The following is a 24,167-nucleotide window of genomic DNA, read 5'->3' on the forward strand; positions in this document are numbered from 1 at the left end:
AAAGCCAGAATGAAGTTTGCAGGTGATCACCAGGATGAAGACCTAACTTTTTGGAGGAGTGGTCTCTGGTCAGATGAAACAGAAATTCAACTGTTTGGCCATAATGATCAGCGGTATGTATGGAGGAAAAAGGGTGAGGCTTTTAATCCGAAGAACACCATCCCAACTGTGAAGCATGGGGGTGGCAGCATCATGTTGTGGTGGTGTTTTGCTGGAAAAGGGACTGGTACACTTGAGAAAATAGATGGCATCATGAGGAAGGAGGATTATCTAGAAATACTCTCACCTCAAGACATCAGATAGAAAGTTAAAACTTGGCCGCAACTGGGTCTTCCAGCAGGACAATGAGCAAAGTAGTAACAAAATTGCTTAAAGACAACAAAGTGAAAGTATTGGAGTAGCCATCACAAAGCCCTGACCTGAATACCATAGAAAGTTTGTGGACTGAACTGAAAAAGCATATCTGATCAAGGAGGCCCACAAACCTGACTGAGTTACACCAGTTCTGTCAGGAGGAATGGGCAAAACTTCCGGCAAAGTATTGTGAGAAGCTTGTGGAAGGCTACCCCAAGCGTTTGATTCAAGTTAAGCAATTAAAAGGCAATGCCACCACTTTTGACCCACTGAAAATCTGATATAGTACATAAAAGCTGAAATAAATCTGTCTCTTAGCTATTATTTTGAAATAACCTCTTATGGAAATGAAGTAGATACCCTAATTGACGTAAAGTCATTATGCTGTATCATTATTTAAATTCTATACCATTGCAAATTTGTTTTTAAATTGTTTTAAAATGGTTTTTTTTTTTGAGTTGTCATATTGCATAATATAACAAATCTCCGTAGCTAGCCAAATAAATAATATTCGGCTTTCCTGAATTGTTGCTTTATATTTCGTGTGACAATTATGTTGATGCTAAGATTGCTTTTCAGCTATGCCAGCTAACGTTAGCAAATGTAGCTGTTAGCTATCCTCCTTGTAAACCAGGCGAAGGTAATTCATACACTCAGTAATATACATCTAAATATAATAATATAAGAAACTTACTTTGTGGTTATCCTCCGTACTGCTCCGTACTGTGCTTGATCGATTTGTGGGGACTGCTCCAGGGTTCAGTCGCAGTTCTTTGCAAAATCCACTGTTTTTGCGCCCAATTCAACAAGTCGTCTGGTGTAAAATATATACTGCAGACTCTTGTGTTGTTTGACACTAATGAACCTGATAAAAATTCTACATGTGTCCTTCGGGATTGCGTGTAGTGAGTCAGTATTTGTGCATCCTTCAACACAGCAATGCCGCTTCCAAGGTGCCATGTTTCCCAGACTTGACAGTGGCAAATGCAGCCTAGCCCTCAATGTCAATCATAAGCAAATACACGCTGTCATAGGCTGCATGCAAATGAGACTGACATCCTGACATCAAGAAGCGACAATTTAAAAAATGTGGAAAAAAGCACAGTAGGTGGCGCAGTGATTTTTAAAACCCCAAAATCTATAATTCAAAACAAAAAAATTATAAATTTTAAATAATTTGGTAATACAGCTGACACTGCCTATTTTACCACCAAGGGTAGTAGAAAATATAAGCGAAGCAATTTCAGTCCGAATTTAACACAGGAAATCTTAGGTCCGTAGCCTAGGTGTATGTAAACTTCTGGCCTCAACTGTCTCCATGACCATGAATATCAGGTTTAGATGACACAGTAAGCATGAGTCAGTAAGTTACGGCAAGTCAAGCTAGAAGTGAGACATGATTACCAGAGAAATCATGAAACACTACAACACCAAGATGATGGAAGTGCAACGCAACAGTGCTAAATGAAGATACAAGTGTAACATGAAAGTGTGAGAAGATCAAGGTACGAGTGATATAAGACCAGCATCATAACCCTGTGGAGGAGTAGTGTTAGAGTTAGTCATGACTACGTCTGAAGAGAATATTCGTTCCACCACTGGAGAAGCTCTTTGAGCGGATATGTGGAAGCTCCATGGGACACGGAAGCAGTGGCTGAAATGGGCTAGCAGGGTGCTGAGTGTGCTGTGAACATGGATGGTTTTGGCCCGCTCAAAATTGGCTTAAATGGAAAAGATTTAAAGCATTATTTCAAGAACAGGAAGTAGAGGTGCAAGTTAACGCTGGGTCCATGAGTCAATGCTCTTGAAAAGCATTCATTTTGCCAAAATTTTGAATGCTTCCTTGAAGGTTTCCTTGCAGGAATGAGACGCAAGATTGATCATCACGCATCTTCAGGCAATAATGTTCACTTGACTTTTCACTTGAATTTCAGTGTCGTGCCTCGTTGCTTAGCAGTTGCTTTTTAGATTTGTTTTTGGCAATGGCTGATTGCTGTACAGATTTACCTTTATGTGCTTGTTAATCAGCAGTCTGATTAATCAGTTCCCTCTTATGAAGCCTGTATTGTATAAGTCACAGCACAATCTCTGTCCCTTACTTCTCAAGGGGCAATAACGGGCATTTGGGATGTGGAGTGTACTGTATGGCATGTAGATCCTGGCATTTGTGTTATGGATTATCTATCTGTGTAGTAATCCCACTGGACATGGTGACAGTTCCAGTCTGCCTCACTCTCTTCGGCTGGGCGGAGTCTGTCTCCCTGGTGACGGTGACTGTGCTTGCTCCTGCAGGGCCCGGAGGAAAAAGGGCTCTGCCAGGAGGCTGGGCCTTCAGAAGCTGTGGGAATGGTGTCTGGGGCTGGTGCAGATGACATCACTGCCCTGGAGGGTGGTGATTGGCCGTCTGGGTAGGATGGGCCACGGAGAGTTGAGAGGTAAGGATTCAAGGTGTTTGGGTCCCCCTGCTCGGTGTGTAAATTAGGGTGATATAGGGAGAGGGAGAGGCATTCTCTCTGTGTAACACTCTCTCTGCCCCCCTCTCTCTCTCTCTCTCTCTCCCCCTCTCTCCCTCCCTCTATCGCTCTCTCTCCCTCCCTCTCTCCCTCTCTCTCCCTCCCTCTATCGCTCTCTCTCCCTCCCTCTCTCTCTCTCTCTCTATCTCTCTCTCCCCCTCTATCTCTCTCCCTCTCTCCCTCCCTCTCTCTCTCTCTCTCTATCCCCCTCCCTCTCTCTCTCCCTTCCTTGCCCTCCCTCTCTCTCTCCCTTCCTTGCCCTCCCTCTCTCTCTCCCTCTCTCCCTCCCTCTATCTCTCTCCTCTCCCCTCCCCCTCTCTTCCCTTCCTCGCCCTCCCTCCTCTCTTTCTCTCTCCTTCTTTGCCCTCCCTCCCTCCCTCTATCTCTCTCTCCCTCCCTCTCTCTCTCTCTCTCTCTCTCTCCCTCCCTCCCTCTCTCCCTTCCTCGCCCTCCCTCCCTCCCTCCCTCCCTCTCTCAAATTCAAATGCTTTATTGGCATGGCATATTTAAAAATACATATTGCCAAAGTGTAGTGATGACAAGAATCAACCACAGTAAGAATATATATAATAAAAAAAGTTAAAGTTAAAAAATTTAAAGCAGCAAACAATAATGGCATAAATGACAGTAACATAACATTTATTATCTATTAACTACTAAATACTATAACTCTACTATACTATTTTCTATATTATGCTCTATCAATTTTTTAAAAGTATGTTCTCAGTAAAATTATTATTATTGTACATATATATTTTTTTATGTTTGTTAGATGTTTACCCACTGTCCCTCAGGTTGTGACAGGCAAACACATACTTAAGCCGCGTTTCCACCGTAGGAACTATACCCCGGAACTAGGAACCTTTTGAGGAACTCAGTGCGTTTCCACCGCAGGAACTAGGGTCTAAATTTAGTTCTGGGGGCTTGGTTTTACCCCCCAAAACGTTCCTGCTCGGGGGGTAGTACTTTCCGAAAGTACAGGAACCTTTTGGGTGGAGCTTGCAGCGCTGAACATTTCTGATTGGTCGAGTACTCGTAGCATTTGTGTTGTATTTATTTTCCGCCATTACCCGGTTGTTTTTTGAAAATATGCAGCGGCAAACCAATTTATTTTCATAATAACTTCAAATCAAACTTGTATGTTATGCGGCGCAGTAGCCTACTTTTGGTTATAGCCTGTCAACGTCTTGGAATTATAACGTGTGCTCTTCTGTTCTTTTCTTGCTTTAGTATTCGTTTTATAAAATGCTAAGCATTCGTGCTGGGACAGCATATTACGTAGGCTACCAAAACATTCAAACGGATTAATTCGGTTGCTGAATATTTTCTTCCGGATTTTCTTTGTTAGCCCGTTGTAATTGACTCAAAACGTTTGATACAGTTATGTGAGGTATGCGGTAGTTCTGCATAATTAACATTGGTGATACAGTAGCCTACAAGCAAACTGGAAATCACCTTCCGCACTTTTTATCCGGGTAAAATAACAGGTTAATTCTAGTAATCTTCCCTTTAGCTTTTTCAGACTGCCGTAATTTTACTCAATTTTACCGCCATTTTTCAATTCCACGAAAAGACCAGGAAGACTATGGACTCATTTATGGTGCATGGTTCGCATCTGGAGGGCACACTTCGCTGCTCGGCTAGCAGTAACTTCGAAGGAAAGCAAACGGTGGCTGTACCACTACTAATTTACATTTTCACGCAAGTCCGAATTTTCGTTCTATTCTTGTCATTTTGCGATCAGCCTATATGTAATTGACGACGAGAAAGTAATAAAACAGCTAATTGTTTACAACGTGTGCATGTTTTCTGCTGTTAATGAATGTGTTTGAGAGGATATATGAAAATCAATAAATACAAAAGTAACCATATATAGTCATTGTTGGTAACCCGTTGTATATAAGTGGAATAAACCCCTCCGGGCTGTCCCGGTTATTAGAAAATAATGTAGGCTACTTCGGTGGTAGTATGGGGTTACAGAAGAAATCATATGACAGATGGACCGACGACAACGTCAGTGGGCTAATTTGCCTAATCTTCGCGGTACTTTAGACCCCGGTGGAAACGCAGACAACCATTAGCTGAAGGAACCTTTTAGTTCCTGGTAAAGTAGTTCCTGGGACTGAAAGTTCCGGGTAATTTTGGTGGAAACGCGGCTATAGCTGCGAGTGAGGCTGTCGGTCCTTCTCCTAATAGGACTCGCAGCTTTTGTTCATTTGTGACGGAGAGAAATTTGTTTTGGAATTTTGAATTTTGAGTCTTATTAAAATGTGTTTTCCTTATTTGTGAATATTTTTCACAATATAGCAGGAAGTGCATCTCTGTCTACCTCTCCTGTCTTGCAGTGAACATATATACGTTCTTCTTTGGGTAGCCATGTTTTTTTGTGCCTTCCTTTTTCAATTGCTAAGGTGTGGTCACTGAGCCTGTATTTGGTCAGGATTTGTCTCTGCTTTGTATCTCTGACAGGGAAGAGATACTCGACCAAATTGTATTCTCGATTTAGGGCCAAATAGCAATGAAGTTTGTTTTGTGTTTTGGTTTGATTAGTCCAATGTTCCAGTTAGGCATCTTTTGTTTGTTTAATTATTTGGTGTACTCTAATTTCTGATTGTAAAGCAGTGCTGGTCTGAGTTTGGTCAGGTTTTAGTTGGTTAGTGAGTCTCATGACCAGCTGACTGAGAGGACTCTTTTTGGGTTTCAGATCTCGGGTTTTCAGTGCATGAAATTGCATTGTGTCTTGGGGACTTGATTTGAGGTGCATCCAAAATTTAAGTGCTCTTTTTTAATGTTAATTATCAATGGGTATCTGCCTAATTCTGCCCTGCATGCATTGGTGAGTGCTCTGCAATTTTTTTTTTGCTCTGCAAAATTTTGCATGCAAGGCCTCTATAGGATGCTTGTCCAACCTAGTATAGTAGTAATAACTGAGTGGACCCCATACTTCACTTCCATATAAGGCAATTGGTTGGATTACACTGTCAAAGATTTTAAGCCAAATGCTAATTGGTATGTCTATTTTTCTTCTAATTGCATGAAAGGCTCTGCAGGCTTTTTCTTTTAGTGTATTTACTGCCAGACCAAAGTTTCCTGAGGCACTTATTTTGAGCCCCAGGTAGTCATAGAACAGGGAGTGCTCTAGTGCGGTGTTTCCTTGAGTGAACACGTGTCTGGTTTCCTGAGATTTGGGTTTCTTTTGGAATATCATTATTTTAGATTTTTTAAAGTTTACGGTCAGTGCTGATAGTATTGCTCTAGCAAATCCAAATGTTGCTGTAGCCCTTGTTCTGAGGGCGAATGAAAATTAGTTAAATGCAGAATGCCTATTCTACTGTCCAAATAAGGGACGATTCCAATTTTTAAAGCTAGCAACAGTAGCTAGAAATGTGATTCAACGTTGCCATCAGTTGTGAAATTGGACATTGAAAAAGGGAGGGGATGTAACAACAGTTCAAAAGCGAAAGAATAATGTTGCTGTTTAAACTGCTTCAGAATGCTGGATTTTGTAGCACATTATAACTGTTAAAAGGCCGAGGTGTCCCTTTACTGAGAAATAATGCCCACCCTTGGACCAATCAGAATCGATTGCCAAGCCGTTGTATAATTAAATTTCATCTCCTCGTTGCCGGCCTCGGCAATCTTTTTTTTTTTTTTGCTTGCACTCAGACACTAGTGGCTCCGTTTATAAACAGACATAATATTATGTTAATCACGTTGTCATATTGCTTATTACTAATGCAATACAAGTTGGATTTAGCGCCGTCGGCACAGGTTGCTGATGTAGGCTACTTTTTAATTTGCCAGAACATCTCATAATGACAAATGGCGGTTCAGTCGGTTCACGTAAAATCAAACCGGTTTAAGTTCGTACACCGGACCGGCAAAACCGGAAACCGACCCAACCCTATCATGTACTTTACCCCCTACACCACTTTGGAGAATTTTGTAATATAATCCTTGTTGCCAAATAGAATCAAAAGCCTTTTCAAAATTGATAAAGCATGCAGAAATTTGACCTTTGCTTTTTTGGTGTATATGTTGATTAATTAGGGTGGGTACGGTGTAAACATGTTCAGTTGTGCGTGGTTTGGTAGAAAGCCAATTTGTCCTTTGCTCAAGACATTGTGTTTGATATGAAAGGCTAGCTTTCTGGCATTGATAATGCTGCAGAAAATCTTCCCCAGATTGATGCCCACACAGATACCTCAGTAGTTATTAGGGTCAAATTTGTCTCCACTCTATGGGGAAAATATGCCCCTGATTCCAGATATCAGGAAAGCAGCCAGCTTGGAGAACAAGATTGAACAATTTGAGCAGGGCCTGTCTCAGCTCAGGGGTGCTGTGTTTAAGCATCTCTGTCCTGATGCTGTCAGGTCCACATGCTTTTCCAGGTTTTAGCTTTTTAATGTTGTCTTCTAATTCTTTCATTGTAACTTTGTAATCTAGAGGGTTCTGATATCAGGAGTTTTTGATTGTTGCTTCAAGGATTTGCAACTTTTCTTGGATTTGTTTATGCTCATAATTTAGATTATTCAGTGAAGTTTTTCAAAAAGATTTTTTCCAAATGTTGCAATTCTGTATGGCCAAATTCTCCATTGTTTTTTTTTTGCTCAATTTGTTCCATTTTTTCCAGAACTGATTTTGATCAATGGAGTCTTCAATTTCTTATAGTTTTTCATTATAATGTATCCTTTTCTTTTTGTACTCTCTTAGTTTTTCAACATAATTTTGTCGCATTTCTGTGTTGAGTGGCTGACGGTATTGATTGGATTGCAGCCTTAATTCTTTCCTGATATTTCTGCAGTCCTCATCAAACCACTCTTCTTTTTTCAGTCTCTGTTTGGATGCAGAGCTGTTTTTAGTAAGACCTGCTTTATTGGCTGATTTATGATATATATTATACATTTTTGTTACAGCCATATTTATGCCTAATTGGTTTTGTTGAAACTCTGTTGAGAGAAAAGTGTTAATGATGTTAGTAGTTCCAGGTGAACTGATTACACTTTTGAATTTGACTTCACTGTCCTGCCCATCGATAATGGTAGGGGTGAAGTATAGAGAGGACTGTCTGAAGATATGACTACTGCCAGTAGAATCTGCTGCGTCAGGCTAAGATCCTGTTCTGGCATTCAAATCTCCGATCAATAGGACATTACCCTGGGCCTGGTAATGTGTGATCTCTTTATGGAGATTTTCAAGAAAGTTTTCATTGTAGTAAGGTGACTCCAAAGGGGGGAATTTAGGCCGCACATATATAAGGCATTATCACATTTGATAATATTTTTATTTAATTTTAGCCAGATGTGTGCTATTGCCTTTTTAATTAGTTCTAATTGGGTTGACAAATCATCTCTATACCATATAATAATCTCTCTCCCTCTCTCTCCCTCTCCTCTCTCTTTCCTCTCCTCCCTTCTCTCTCTCTCCTTCTCCCCCTCTCTCTCTCCCTCTCCCCCGCTCCCCTCTCTCTCTCTCTCAATCTCTCTCTCTCTCGCTCCCCCTCTCTCTCAATTCAATTCAATTCAAAATGCTTTATTGGCATTACAAGATACAACTTATATTGCCAAAACACAGAAAAGAACATATAAAGAACATACACCATTGAACACATGAACATATAGGCTACATGGACATGCAGTTTGCAGACATAGGCTTACCCAAGTAGACTGGTTGTCCCTTTGCTTATGGCAAGCTGTGTGGTAATTGGCCGCTAGTTTTATGCATTTTTTGTGTTAATAGGGGAGCTTTTGGTGGCCATTTAATGTTTCAAATTCAGGGCATATTTTCGTGAATTTCTGTTAGAAATTTTGTCCAGGTATTTTCCACATGAAGTGTGAGGAAGTGTAGCTCTGTCTTCACCACTCCTTGACTGCAGTGTGAGCACAGTCTGTCCTCTCTGGACAGCCAGGTCTGCCTGTGTCGGCCTTTTTCAATGGCAAAGCTGTGCTCACTGAATCTGTACATTGGCAAGATTATTCTCTGTTTGCTGTCTGTCACCATGGTCAGGTAGTCAGCCATGGTGTAGGGCCAAATAGCAATTAAGTTTATTTTGAGTTTTTGTCATTTCTTTCCAATAGGTCAAATATTTTTCTTTTTGTTTCATTATAATTGTGTTTGGTCGAATTCTCTGAGCTAGAAGGATGTCACTGTCCTGGGACTGACTATTATTAGTGGTGTTAGGATTTTCTTCAGTGAGTCCCAGGACCAGTTGACTGAGGGGACTCTTCTTTATATTCACCTCTTGGCATTTCAGGGCTTTGTAATAATAGCAGTGGGGGTCACTCATTTTTAAATGTTTCCAAAATTTGATGGCTCTTTTCTGAATATTAATTAGTAGTGGATATTGGCCTAATTCTGCCCTTGCATGCATTATTTGTGGTTTTCCTCTGAACCCATAGGATACTTTTACAGAATTATGCATGCAGGGTCTCAATTGGATGTTTGTCCCATTTTACAAATGTGTGTTGTGTGAGTGGACCCCACACCTCACTGCCATAAAGTGCAGTTGGTTCAATTACTGATTTAAAATTTTTAGCCAAATGCCAATTGGAATTTCTATTTGAATGGACTTTTTAATGGCATAGGAAGCCCCTTTTGCGTTCTCTTTAAGTTCATTCACAGCCAAATGAAAGCTTCCTGGAGAACTGATTTTTAATCCTAAATATGAGTAATTTGTAGTTTGTTCAATTTTAGTTGTTCCTGATGTGATATTTATTTGGGGTCCCTGATGTCTGGATCTTTGTTGGAACACAATAACTTTTTGTGGGGTTTATTGTCAGGGCCCAGGTCTGACAAAATGACTCCAGGTTTTGCTGTAGACCCTGTTCTGTTGGTGAGAGCAGAACAAGGTCATCTGCATAGAGTAGGAACTTAACTTTGGAGTCACATAGGGCGAGGCCAGGTGCTGTAGATTTTTCAAATAGTGTTGCCAATCCATTTATATAAATATTAAAAAGAGTTGGTGAGATATAAGAGCCCTGCACCTCACCACGCCCCTGGGAGAAATATTTAGTTTGTTTAGTTCCAATTTTAACTGCACATTTGTTGTTTGTATGCATCGATTTAATTACATCATATGTTTTCCCCCTACACCACTTTCAATACATTAGGAATAGACCATCATGCCAAATAGAATCAAAAGCTTTCTGGAAATCTATAAAGCAGACAAATTTTGCTTTTGTTTTGGTGAACATATTTGTCAATTAGGGTATGAAGGGTGAAAATATGATCCGATGTTCTATAATTTGGTAAAAATCCAATTAGTCTTTTACTCAAGACATTGTGCTCCATAAGGAAGTTTATCAGTCTTTTGTTTATTATAATACAGAATACCTTCCCCAGATTACTGTTCACACATATGACTGTAATTATTTGGGTCAAATTTGTCTCCAATTTTATATATGGGCGTTATGAGTTCTTTGTTCCAGACATCAGGGAAGTAACTGACACTCAGAACCAAGTTGTACAGTTTTAGGATAGCCAATTTAAATTTATGATCGGTATGTTTTAGCATCTCCTTTAGGATGCCATCTGCACCGTGGGCTTTTCTGGGTCGTAGGTCCTTCAGTTTTTCAAATAGCTCTTTTTCAGTTATTGGGGAGTCCAAACGTTTTTGGTAATCTTTTATGTCCGTTCAAGCTTTTCCAATTCTTCACATATTTGCTTTTGCTCTGGGCTTAGTGTCTTTTTCTGGTATAGATTTTCGAAGTGGTTTTTCCAAATGTCTCCATTTTGAATGGACAGTTCATCATGGTCCTTTTTGTGTAATCTGTTCCAGTTGTCCCAGAAACTGTTAGAATCAATAGATTCTTCAATGATGCTGAGTTTATTCTTAATGTACTGTTCTTTCTTGGTTCTGAGTTTGTTTTTGTATTGTGTAAGTACCTGACAATAAGCAAGGTGTAATTCCTAATTTTCTGGTTGTCTGTTTTTGGTTTTTTTCTCATGTCATGGCAGTCTTTTGGTTTTTTGGTTTTTCTATTGGAAGATTTCAGGTTGGACATTGATGCCAAATATTTAGATTATTCACTGCCAGGTTTACACCTTTTTTATTGTGATTCTGTGTTTTCCAGAAAGTTGTCTAAGAGGGATTGAGTCAATTGGCTGCCAGTTGCTTTCTGGTATTTTTCTTTGCTGTTTTGGGCCCATCTGTAGGATTTTTCAATGTTGTACAGCTTCCTGGGAAGTGTTTTTGTGTTGGATGTTTCTGTCCTTTTGAGATACACAGTAATATGGCTGTGATCTGACAGATGTGTTAGTGGTTTGACTGAATGCTCTGAAAGATGATGGGTCCAGATGTGTAATCATATAGTCTACGGTGCTGATGCCAAGAGGTGAAGAGTACGTCAATCTTCCTAGAGAGTCCCCTCAGAACCTACCGTTGACAATGTACAGACCCAGGCTTTGACAAAGCTGCAAGAGCTGCCTTCCATTTGTATTTGTCTGTTTGTCATAATTGTTCCTGTGTGAATGAAAAGGAAGATCAAAATGGTTATTCCCAAATATGTAATTATTTCTCTGACTATTGATAAAGTCAGGTTCTTCACCAGTTCTTGAGTTTAGATCACCACATATCAACACATTCCCCTGGGCCTGGAAATGGTTGATCTCTCTCTCAATGTTGAGAAAGGTGTCCTCTTTGAAGTACGGGGATTCTATGGGGGAGATATATATATTGCGCAAAGGAAAACATTTTGCATGTTAGAAATAATTTATTTTTTAATCTTGAGCCATAAATTATTTTCGTTTTTTTAAATTAATTCTATGTGCTTCTGAAGCTCTGCCTTAAGCCAAATCAGTATGCCGCCAGAGTCTCTGCCCTGGGTTACTCCTGGCAATTTAGTGGAGGGAACCACCAGCTCTGTGTACCCAGAGGGACAACCAGTGTGCCCTTCTCCTCTACACCAAGTTTCTTGCAAAATAATAATGTCTGAGTCTTTGATTGCATTTAAGAACTCTGAGGTCCTACTCTTCAAACCAAACACAGAAGAATGTAGGCCTTGGATATTCCAGCTTGAGATGCGCATGGAGTTCATGTTAGAACTTTTACAATAATAAATGTGTTTTTTTTTGCTGAAGGTGTGTATGTGTCATTTAAAAACGAGGAATAAAGAGTATTTCAATATTTACAGATGCTTACAAAACTAACCTTTTAAACAATATAATTCTTAATGCATACATATGCACACATACTGCACATGCATACACATACACATCTATACACACATGTAAACGTACAAACATATATACATTTATCATATAAACATCTCTCTCTCTCCCTCTCTCTCTCTCTCCATCCCCCTCTCCCCCTCTCTCTCTCTCTCTCTCTCTCTCTCCAGACTGGAGTGTTCTGCTCAGCAGGCGGAGTCTCCAGTCCCTCAGCAAGCGTCTGAAGGAGATGTGCAAAACGTGCGCCATCTCTGCCGCCGACACTCCCAGCATCCTCAGCACCTGCCTGGTTGCCATGGAGCCACAGGGCTCCTTTGTCATCATGCCAGGTACTGTGTATTTATGTCTCAGAGCCCCACTTAGCCAGGTGAAGTGAGACAGGCCAGCACAGCACACACTGTGACCCCATCCACACACACACTGTGACCCCATCCACACAAACTGTGACCCCATCCACACAAACACTGACCCCATCCACACACGCACTGTGACCCCATCCACACACACACTGTGACCCCATACTGCTTATTTGTGGGAGGGGCCGCAGCGGTCCGGACGCCTGGCTGATTTTTCCCGCTCTTTTCCGCCGCTGCACAGACTCGGTGTCCACGGGCTCGGTGTTCGGCCGCAGCACCACGCTCAACATGCAGACGTCGCAGCTGAGCACGCCGCAGGACACGTCCTGCACGCACATCCTGGTGTTCCCCACCTCCGCCGCCGTTCAGGTCAACAGCTCCAACTACACCAGCGAGAACATCGACATCACCTTCAACCACATCAACGGTAAGAGCGCCGCCGATGCGCCCCGCCTCCCTGGCTGTTGCACGGCAACCGTTTTGCCCCAGAGCTGAAAGCCCATACAAGTGCTATGAGCAAACGTGTGTCTGTGAACGGGACGTTTTCAGAGAGCTTTCACTCCGCAGGGTGGAGAGGTCACTCTGTAAAAAGCACTATATAAATAAAATGGAACTGAATTGAATTGTCCCCTCAGGATGGGGCTTCTCTGGAGAACGTGTGGGACTCTAGTTCAGTCCTCTTTTCCCTTTGCCCCCAGATGGCACGGACGGGATGGGCATCTTCGAACTGCTGGAGGAGTACGAGAACGACCTGGACCCTGACATCATCAACATCCTGCCAAACTCGCCAACCGCGTCCCCCGGGCACTCTCCAGGCTCACACTACCATCACGGTGGAGATGGCAGCAAGGTGGGCCCCGCCCTGACCCCGCCCTGACCCCGCCTGCTCCGCACGCTCCTCTCCCCCCGGACCCGTCTGTTTCTTTTGCAGCGCTGGGATTTTCCCACTTTTTATATCATTAAGCGCCAATCTCTTGAAGATAGACGTTCATCAAGGAGATTTTTTTTTTATACCTCACTGCTTGCTTTTTGTGTTTTACCCAGTTTTCCCTCTGTTAAGCTGTAAAGCGTCTTTGTGACAGTTTTCTGTGAAAAGCGCAGTATAATTAAAATTGATTTGCTTTGAATAGACGGAGATGATATCCAAACCTATAAGAGGGCAGATTGATAAATGCATTTTTCAGGCCAGCTTTTCTGTTTATGCCCCCTTATAATAACCATTTGGGATGGCAGGTACCCCATCCCGCCAAGTTACGGCCTGGCGGGGCAGCATGCCCCCATACCTATACAGCGCTGAGACTTTGCCACCTTTCAGGGTTCCCTTCAAAAATAACCACAATTACCACAAACTCTCAGCCCTTAAAACATTAGCTTCTGTACATTCTGACCTCATGTCAACAGACAGAACTTCACACGTCCACACAATAAAGCACCAAACTTAAGGGATTTCGCGTTTTTTACTTTTTCTTTTTCCTGCCGATTACATCATCACAATTTCTCCAAGCCCACAAAGAATAAATCTCCCTATTGGACATTTAGCAATATCAGCCAATAAAAACATCAGATGCACACAAAATGGACGTGTATAGAAATGCATGCGGCCCTGCAGCTACTTCACTAGTAGCTCACTGGATAGCTCGGTTGCTGATGGAGCCCTTGGACGACGGACAGGCTAGGGTTCAAACCCCCCCTTGGCATGTTTTTAACTTGTTACGCTTGCTTGCTTGCTGTGTAATAATTCCCCAGAAATTGAAACTATTGCTTTTTCAACTGCGGGAAACATTTATATTTCTGAAATCCAAATAAAACACACGCACACTTTATGCAGTTTTGCTTTAACGTTTAACGTTAGCTACCTTGCTAACGAGTCAGCCGGCAGAGTGTATAACATACAGATGGCCCCAAAATGAATCCCCTAAAGCTGCGCTGCGATTCGGTCCAGTAGGTAATGTTAATGGCCGTATGGAAACCGGCAAAAGATAATGACTTCTTCATGGCAGGTATATCGATTTTACAACCCCTGGCAGAAATTTTGGAATCACCAGACTTAGAGGATGTTAACCCAGCTTTTTTTTTTTTTTTTACTTCATAGCAAATTAACAAATCACAGATATGACACGAAACAATTTTTAATAGCTGAACATTCTGGCTTCGTGAAACATACCTCAAACAAATTAAATTATTTTAATTAATGGCACGTTTTTATCCAGATCAAGTAGAGGAAAAAAATTATAGAATGCAATTTTGAGGAAAAAATTATGGAATCATCAACAAAAAAAAATCACAATTAATACTTTGTTGCTCCTCCTCGGGCTTTTATGACAGCTTGAATTTGAGGCATGGACTTCACTAATTAAAAACAATATTCTCCATCAGGCTGTTTCAAACTTTCTCAAATGGCGGTTGACAGATCAGGTTTGCAAGATGGAGCCTTGTCATGGACCAATTTTTTAAATTTCCACCATAAATTTTCAATCGGATTGAGATCTGGACTGTTTGCTGGCCATGTAATTGAGGTGATATGCCTTTCCTGAAGAAAAGCTTTAACACTCTTTTCTCTGTGGCAAGATGCATTATCATCTGGAAAAATGACTTCATGACCACCAAAGCTATTTTCAATTGATGGAATGAGAAAAGTGTCCAAAATTTCAGTGTACACCTGTGCATTGACGTTTGAGGTAATGATTGCCATCTCCCCTGGTCCTTTACCTGACATGCAACCCCATATCATGAATGAGTGGGGAAATTTGATTGTTTTCTTCAGGCAGTCAACTTTATATGTTTCATTAGAACGGCACCAGACAAAGGTTCCAGCATCATCTCCTTGGCCAATGCAAATTTGTGATTCATCACTGAATATCACTTCCATCCAATCAGCCACACTCCACGATTGCTTCTCTTTAGCCCTCTGTAACCTTGTTTTCTTCTGTATAGGTGTTAGTGCTGGTTTTCGTTTGGCTGGTTTCGTTTTCTATATGTAAATCCCATTTCATTCAGCCGATTTCTTACAGTTCTCTCACAAACATTAACTCCTGTTTCCGCCCATTTGTTTTTCATTTGTTTTGTTGTGCGGTTTCTATTTTGAAGGCATATTGCTTTGAGTTTTCTATCCTGACGCTTTGATGTCTTCCTTGGTCTACCCGTATGTTTTCATTTTATAACCTTCCCATTTTGTTTAAACTTGCACCAAATCATAGACACAGCTGACTGGGAACAACCAATATCTTTTGCCACACTCTGTGTTGGATTTCCTTCTTGACGGAATTTTATAATCCTTTCCATTGTTTCAATGGGCAACCCTCTTGTTGGGGCCATGTTTCCTTTCAATAAGCCAAGTCCAACAGCTCATTAAGGTCTGTAAGCACTCTCTTTTAACTGCAGACTAATTTGCATTTTTAGACCGGTGCCGGTATTTGTTTTAGAAATGCAAATTACAAGGTGATTCCATAATTCTTTCCTCTACTTGATCTGGAAAAAATGTGCCATTAATTTAAATGATTTAATTTGATGTACTTAAGCACTTGAAATAACTTCTGTGAATTGAACCTCAAATATAAAGATAAAAAAAAATTTTTTTTTAAATTTTTTTAATTATTTAATTTGTTTGAGGTATGTTTCACGAAGCCAGAATGTTCAGCTATTAAACAAAAATAGTTTTGTGTCATATCTGTGATTTGTTCATTTGCTATGAAGTAAAAAAGCTGGGTGGACATCCTCCAAGTGTGGTGATTCCATAATTTTTTCCAGGGGTTGTATTCAAGTGACAATGGTCAAATTCTATGCTGTGCCATTTCTACAGGTTACCTACTTTCTAACTAGGCTACTGACTGCATCTATCCTGCAATGCCACATTTCTAAATTAATGTTAGCTAGCCCTATAGATCCTCTACACACAGCCTAGTTAGTTAGCCATGCAATACCAAGTTTTAGTAGCTTTGTCGTGTAGGCTACACACTACCCCATTAAAAACCCTTCCATTTAAAAATATGACAAACACTTTCCTTTGTTTGTCATTCATGGTAAAGGAAAATTGACAGAATCCATGCCTGATTTTCTTTTAGCTAGAATGTATTTGCATGTATTTGTGTGTCTGCATGTCTCTCACATAGCCTACATTTATATGCATTACTATAATTACTTACCTATAACAAACAGTACAAAAACATTATATCTGAAAAAAAACATGTTTTCAATATACAAAACTTACTCACACATACAAAGCACTATCTATAAGTCATTAATTTAAGCTTGCAAACTCTGAGCCTGCCATTAATAGTATTGGTATCAAAATTAGGCTAATTTACAAGAAACAATATTGGCTATCTTACCTTACACAAATTAAACAAGCTGTATTCCAAAGCAGTGCTACCCAGTGTTTCCTAAATTGTTTCAAATAACTTGGCCCTGTGTTTTTTGATCTTACCATCTGAAGACAATGTGGTCATTCAAACTTTGTCACATCTAAGTGTCAAATAACAAAATCGCCTCGTGGAAGAAGACATTTCAGTGAATGTATGAACCTGCTGATTTTGCAAGCTTGAATTAATCGCTTATAGATAGTGCTTTGTGTGTGTGAGTAACTTGGCCTTTTTATACGGTGAAAATTTGTTTTTGTTCAGATTGTGTTTTACTTGCGCATAAAATCTGACTAAGTGGTTTTGATGTATCTTTTGATAAACGTTTGCAGTGATGCATGTGAAGGGCCCATTTCATGGTGTTTCTCCTCCACCCTTGTCCACCCTCCTCCATCCCTCCCCACCCTTCTTCATCCCTCTCTACCCTCCTCCACCCTTCTGCACCCTCCTCCGCCCCTCTCCACTCTCCTCCACCCCTCTCTACCCTTCTGCACCCTCCTCCATCCCTCTCCACCTTTCTCCACGCTTGTCCATCCCTCTCCACCCTCCTCCACCCCTCTCCACCCTTCTCCACCCTCCTCCAGGGCCAGAGTACGGATCGGATGGAGTCTCACGAGGAAGCGCCCAACCTGCTGCAGCAGCCCATGGCTCTGGGCTACTTCGTTTCTACGGCTAAAGCTGGGCCGTTGCCAGACTGGTTTTGGTCAGCCTGTCCACAGGCGCGGAATCAGTGCCCACTCTTCCTGAAGGTACGTTCTCACCCTCACACACCCTCACCCTTACACAACCTCACCTTTACACACTCACCCTCACACACCCTCACCCTTACACAACCTCACACTTACACACACTCACCATTACACACCCTTACACAACCTCACACTTACACACACTCACCATTACACAACCTCACACTTACACACCCTCACCCTTACACAACCTCACCTTTACACACCCTTACACAACATCACACTTACATACCCTCACCCTCACACACCCTCACCCTTACACACTCACCCTCACACACCTCACCCTTACACAACCTCACCTTACACACACTCACCTTACACCCCCTTACACACCTCACCCTTACAACACCCACACCTCACCCTTACACAACCTCACCTTTACACACTCACCCTTACACAACCTCACCTTTACACACTCACCCTTACACACCCTTACACAACCTCACACTCACACTTACACACCCTCACACTTACACAGCCTTACCCTTACACAACCTCACCTTTACACACTCACACTTACACACACTCACCCTTACACAACCTCACACTTACACACACTCACCTTTACACACCCTTACACAACCTCACACTTACACACACTCACCATTACACAGCCTTACCCTTACACCACCTCACACTTACACACCCTCACCCTTACACAACCACTCACCTTTACACACTCACCTTACACCACTCACCCTTACACAACCTCACACTTACACACCTCACCCTTACACACCTCACCCTTACACACACTCACACTTACACACCCTCACCCTTACACAACCTCACACTTACACACACTCACCATTACACAGCCTTACCCTTACACCACCTCACACTTACACACCCTCACCCTTACACACACTCACCTTTACACACTCACCCTTACACACACTCACCCTTACACAACCTCACACTTACACACCCTCACCCTTACACACACTCACCTTTACACACTCACCCTTACACAACCTCACACTTACACACCCTCACCCTTACACAACCTCACCTTTACACACTCACCCTTACACACACTCACCTTTACAACTCACCCTTACACAACCTCACACTTACACACCCTCACCCTTACACAACCTCACCTTTACACACTCACCCTTACACAACCTCACACTTACACACCCTCACCCTCACACACCCTCACCCTTACACAACCTCACACTTACACACCCTCACCCTTACACAACCTCACCTTTACACACTCACCCTTACACAACATCACCTTTACACACTCACCCTTACACACCCTTACACACCCTCACACACCCTCACCCTTACACAACCTCACACTTACACACCCTCGCCGAGCCTTCTCCTCCGGGGGAGAGCCCCTGATTCACCTTTACACAGAAGCTGGAGCTTTCCTGGGGAGGAAAACGGTGTGATGAGCTCTCTCTCTCGGTCACTCCCTCTCTCTCTCTCGCTCTGTCCCTCCCTCTCTCCCGCTCTCTCTCTGTTCCTCCCTCTCTCCCTCTTTCTCTGTCCCTCCCTCTCTCTCTGTCTCTCACTGTCTCTCTCTCTCTTTCTCTCTGTGTCCCTCCCTCACTCTCTCCCTCTCTCTTTATCTCAATCTGTCTGTCCTTCCCTCCCTCCCTCTCTCTCTCTCTCTCTCTCTCCAGGCCTCTCTACACCTGCACGTGTCCACCGTACAATCGGACGAGCTCCTGCACAGTAAACACTCCCACCCCCTGGACTCCAACCACACCTCAGACGTGCTCAGGTACCCTGTCCTGTGTCCTGTCAAATGTGGCCGTCTGATTGGCTGCAGCATTTCACTTTTTCCTCTCCCTTCTGACCAAAATTGAAGTGGTTTTATTTTTATTCTTCTTTGTTTTTCATTGCCAGTGTTGTGTAATTGTTTTCTGAATGGTTCACGGTTGAGTGTAGGGGTTGGTGTAGGGTGTGGTATTGTCTGATTGAGGAAGCCTTGTGGTCCCCCTTCCAGATTTGTGCTGGAGCAGTACAACGCCCTCTCCTGGCTGACCTGCGACCCTGCCACACAGGACCGGCGTTCCTGCCTGCCCGTCCACTTTGTGGTGCTGACTCAGATGCACAACTTCATCATGAACATGCTGTAGCAGACAGGAAGCAGGGCTGCGCGGTAGCCTGGAGGAGGAAGTGGAGTGTGACTCAGATATGCACAGCGCTGAACTTCAGGGCTCCCCACAGCCAGCAGAGCCAGCGCTCACTGGCAGCACTGCCTCCTTCTGTCCCGGATCTGCCCGGGAGGGCTCCAGAACGGGCTGGAACGTTCTAGAATGTCACACACGGTGGAACGGAGGAGTGAAGCCAGTCGGAGCTGACCCCTGACCCCTGAGTCCGGGTCAAGCATCCGTGTGAAGTACCGAAAGAGACCGCACGCTCAGAATCTGAATCTGTCTTTGTTTATATATATATATTTTTAAAAAAAGGCTGATTTCTTTCTTCCGGTATGAAATTGTGTCCAAATTAAATGCCTGCATCTTATTTATTCTAAGTTTTTAAATGTATAATTTGTCTTATTTCTTAAATGCATAAATATATATACTTTGGAAGGTTTGCATTGCCTTTCTGCTTAAAAGATTGTTTAAATATATATATATATATATATATATATGTGTGTGTGTATATATATATATATCAAATCATCTTTAAACTGAATCTGAAAAGAAACACAAAAACGTAATATGAATTTGCCGTAGGCTGCTTTTAGAGCATTATTTTTTGTATAGTGCTGATGTACAGATGGGATAGGTGCATTTAATGGCTGTGCCGTTTGGGGCGGAGCCAGGGGACAGCTCAGCTGTGTCTGCTGAGGACTTGTACAGCAATGAATATCACTGTGTTTAATAAGAGCTGCAGTGTCATATAGTATTTTATACCACTCATTTAGACACAAAACAAAGTGTAAATGTGTATATATTTATAATAAACGCTCACACACACACAAACACATGAATCCTTAGCTCTGGTCCTGAAGAGTCATAGTGAAATCAGCTATTTAAGATGCAGGAAAGTTGAGGTTACTGTGTAATCAACTGTTTTTAATCTATAAATTAATAACTTAACAAAAAAAAACCTGCAGACCTTGTGGCTCTCTGGGAGCAGGGCTGGGAACCACTGATGTAGGCTTGGATTTTTGCAGTTTTCAAACCATCAGTGGCACAGATACATTCATTAATTTATTATTCTAATTCATATTTTTTGTCTAAAAATAAAAATAATAGTTTTTTGTTATATTAATGTTAACATTCTTGCAATCAGTAATGTTGGCATTCGCCGCTTCAAAGTGCAAAGCAATGCAGGTTTAATGGTGCAAGGCTGTTTTGAGTGACAGTCCTCTCTGTCCTATCCAGTTGACGTGTCATAATTGGTCCCACCCACAACTGCCTTCAAGGAGCTTCTTTACAATTCCGGTTTCAGTCATTTCAAAGTAAGAAGGTCAGACCTTTTAGTGTGTAGTGCTCTTAAAGGTGCTGATAGATAAATGTGCTTTTTTTTGGCACAATCTAAACTAGTACAAATTCTGGGCTCATTAATAATCAGTGTTTTTACAGTATGTTGGCCATTGATGGGTTTTAAAATTGGATGCATACTTGCTTTTTTCCCAACTTTGTCATATATGTATATGTATAAAATGTGTGTACACACATTGCGCATATATGTATAAATTATAATATATAAAATATGTGTGGTGTGCCACTAGGGGTGGTACAGCTACAGTTTTAGGAATAAAGTGTGTGGATTCAGTTTGTCTGTGTTGGTTTTTGGGGAGTGGCTTAGACATTATCTCGTGAGAATCTGGCGTATTTCAAGCGCCAGCTCAAGGAATTTCTGTCGTTCTAAGAATATTTTGGAGGCCAGTCTAAATTAAGGGCATACCATGTCGGATTTTCGCCCTGAAAATGTAAAACAGCCATGCACAGTCATTAGTATAATGCACTGGCAGGCTGTATCCCTGTTTTGTCACTCTAAAGTGTTCAGGACATTTCTGGGCATTACCCTTTTTCTTTTCTTTCTGAAAAGCATGTGGCCACTAGAAAAGGAAATGTATGAATTGGCAACAGCAGTGGTGCATTTTCAGCTGGGTTAGTGCTGGTGTTGGGGTTGCGTTGGTGGCTAGCCCGTGTGGCTGGTCAGGGTGCGGTAAAGTATGAAAAGGTGCCAAGCACTTGGGTGGTACCTTATTGGTACATTATGTGTCATTGTTGGGGCCAGGATTCAGCCCATCCTTCTCCGCAGATTAAGTTCATCTGCCTCCATTTAAACTTAATGATGTCGAGTCTGTCCCCTTTCAGAGTTTTACGCATTCTGATGAAGACCTTACAATATGGCCCAAACATCAATAGTTTATAGAGATGGAATAAATTAAATCTAAATATTTTTGAGGGCATGAGTTGCGCTTGTTCATTGATCAACCCTATTGGGATGTAAGTGTACCCTCTAGCCAGCAATACGGAATTCATTTGTAGGCCTACTTTTTTGCTTGTAAAAGGTACTTTGTACCCAAGTAGAAAATTATTGAACTTTCAGGGGACTTTTGGCCAATGTGTTCCCTAAACACTTAGTTAGTATTAGGTGGCATTGCCTTTTAATTGCTTAACTTGAATCAAACGCTTGGGGTGGCCTTCCACAAGCTTCTCGTTATTTTACCGGAATTTCTTCCTGACAGAACTGGTGTAACTCAGTCAGGTTTGTGGGCCTCCTTGCTCGGACACTTTTTCAGTTCAGTCCACAAATTTTCTATGGTCCTGCAGAACTGCTGGTAGCTCTACTGGAGCAGACAGTTGTGCTGCCAGTCTAGCCCGGAGGTTGTTGCCAGACGACAACTGCCCATCCTCGCCGCCCTCATCCTCCTCTTCTCCCTCATGCTGTGGTTGGTCTTCCTCCTCCAAGATGTCGTTCATGGACAGACAGGTTGTGGGAGATGCAGCAGGCAGCAACCACAACAGAGCATGGATCTCCAGGACCCTCCAGCGGGTTTTGAGCATCCCAAATGTGCGCTCCATCACGCACCTCACCTTGACATGATGGTAGTTGAACTGGGCCTCAACGCGTCTGGGTGGTATACATAATGATGTAGAAACGATATTTAGTTACGTTGTTTAGTAATGTTATGTTATTTAGTGTGTGTGCGTGCGTTGAGAACCTTTGATTTAATAAATATTCTTAGCAGCTGTAGGCTGTCGATACAGCGCGATGACAGCCACGGGATGCTGAAGGCAGGGATATGCCCCATCCCCGAAGAGGACGTGACCAGCTGGGGGATAAAGAAAGAAGGATCTGGAAGGCCCACAGCCTCATCATGCAGGGATGGCCACCTGCTGAAATTTACAGTCTGGGTGTACAAAATTTTCAAAAATATCTTCTGGGATGTTTTTTTTCTTAAAAGATTGGTCATTATTTGGTTATCTGCCACACCTGATGCAGCCCATCAAGGGTCTGATAACAAGCTCATAAATGGAACCAGGATTGATAGAGCAGGGAGAGATCTACAGTATGCAGTGTTGTGAGTCCCACGGTAAAGGAGCGAGAAAATCTGCTCCACAAATCTGCTCAGGGCTCGCATGGGGGCGCCACCACAGGTACCGGGTCATGGAGGAGAGGATGGAAAACAGTGCTAGTATGCAATAATGACACGAGTTCCTTCATTTTCTCAGATTTAAAAGCTTGAGGTGGAAATGCAGTTTCCAACAGTGGGTACTTAGGGGTTGAAACCCTTGCCTTAAAAGAGAGACCAGTTTGTGAACGGAGTTATATGAGGCTGATGAGTCTATGCATCTTTTAAAAAGTGGGGGGAAACGCATTCTGCAATGAACATATTACTGCTTCTGCCCATTAGGCGTCACAACGAGGCTAACCTACCGTTGCGCTATTGTTAGCGAGTCCTGCCAAAAGGATACGTTTGAAGATGATGCATAGCCCGGTCCAGTTAGGTCAACTGGAGAGACAAACTATGATGATGGTTCGCAGATTGACAACTGTCAATGGAAGTGTGTGTGTGTGCGCTGTGTGGTCACACCTCCCTAATCATGGTTTTTCTTTTTTTTTTTCTTTTTGCACTGCCTGAAGACTATGAACAATTATTTTGTACTTGATTGGTATTATTTTTCAGTTTTTTCCATTTTTTTCTCTGCTATTCATATTGTGTTCTGCTATTCATATATTCGTTGCCATGCGTATATTCTGCTAACTTATATTTAGTTGTCATTCATATTTATTGCTGTAATTCACATCTTTTAATGCTATTCATAATTTTGTTGACTAGTGAACTGAGAACGGTCGTTCGTGAAGGATAAGCCAGTGAGCTGAGAATTTAGTTGGATAAAGATTAGGGGTGTGAAAAAACCCAGTGTACCATAAACAGCGGACGGTTAGTAGCCTACCGAAAATGAAAACAGGCGAACCACGGTTCATATATTAGCATGTTATTTTATTTTAATTGAATGTAGTTTTCCAGTTTAAAAAGTAGGCTATAGACAGGGCATTTTCCCACAGAATATTTAACAGCTAAGAACCAAGCACTTTCTTTCACTATTTTTAATAAAATTTTGTTTTCGTTTCGATTTTATTCTAAACAATTTAGTTTTGAAAGAATGTGTTTGATATGGCCATTTTATTTTACTAAATTTCTCAAAATGTGTTGTTTTAGCCCTAGATGCTGATTTCTTT

At 41.9% G+C, this 24,167-nt stretch overlaps 1 protein-coding gene across 1 annotated transcript in view; it reads left to right on the top strand.

Moving 5' to 3' along the window:
- LOC135236710 (mediator of RNA polymerase II transcription subunit 13-like) overlaps nt 1-21,245 on the top strand; it is an 86,003-nt gene extending 64,758 nt beyond the window's left edge. The window contains exons 24-30 of the mRNA XM_064303207.1: nt 2,647-2,789; nt 12,206-12,364; nt 12,633-12,818; nt 13,090-13,241; nt 17,331-17,495; nt 19,136-19,236; nt 19,462-21,245. Of these exons, the coding sequence (XP_064159277.1) occupies nt 2,647-2,789; nt 12,206-12,364; nt 12,633-12,818; nt 13,090-13,241; nt 17,331-17,495; nt 19,136-19,236; nt 19,462-19,594 (1,039 nt within the window). The 3' untranslated portion in view covers nt 19,595-21,245. The remainder of the gene's footprint in view (nt 1-2,646; nt 2,790-12,205; nt 12,365-12,632; nt 12,819-13,089; nt 13,242-17,330; nt 17,496-19,135; nt 19,237-19,461) is intronic.
- Nucleotides 21,246-24,167: the final 2,922 nt, after the last annotated feature.

Source organism: Anguilla rostrata, chromosome 12 (genome assembly GCF_018555375.3).
Source record: "Anguilla rostrata isolate EN2019 chromosome 12, ASM1855537v3, whole genome shotgun sequence".
Taxonomy (NCBI): Eukaryota; Metazoa; Chordata; class Actinopteri; order Anguilliformes; family Anguillidae; genus Anguilla; species Anguilla rostrata.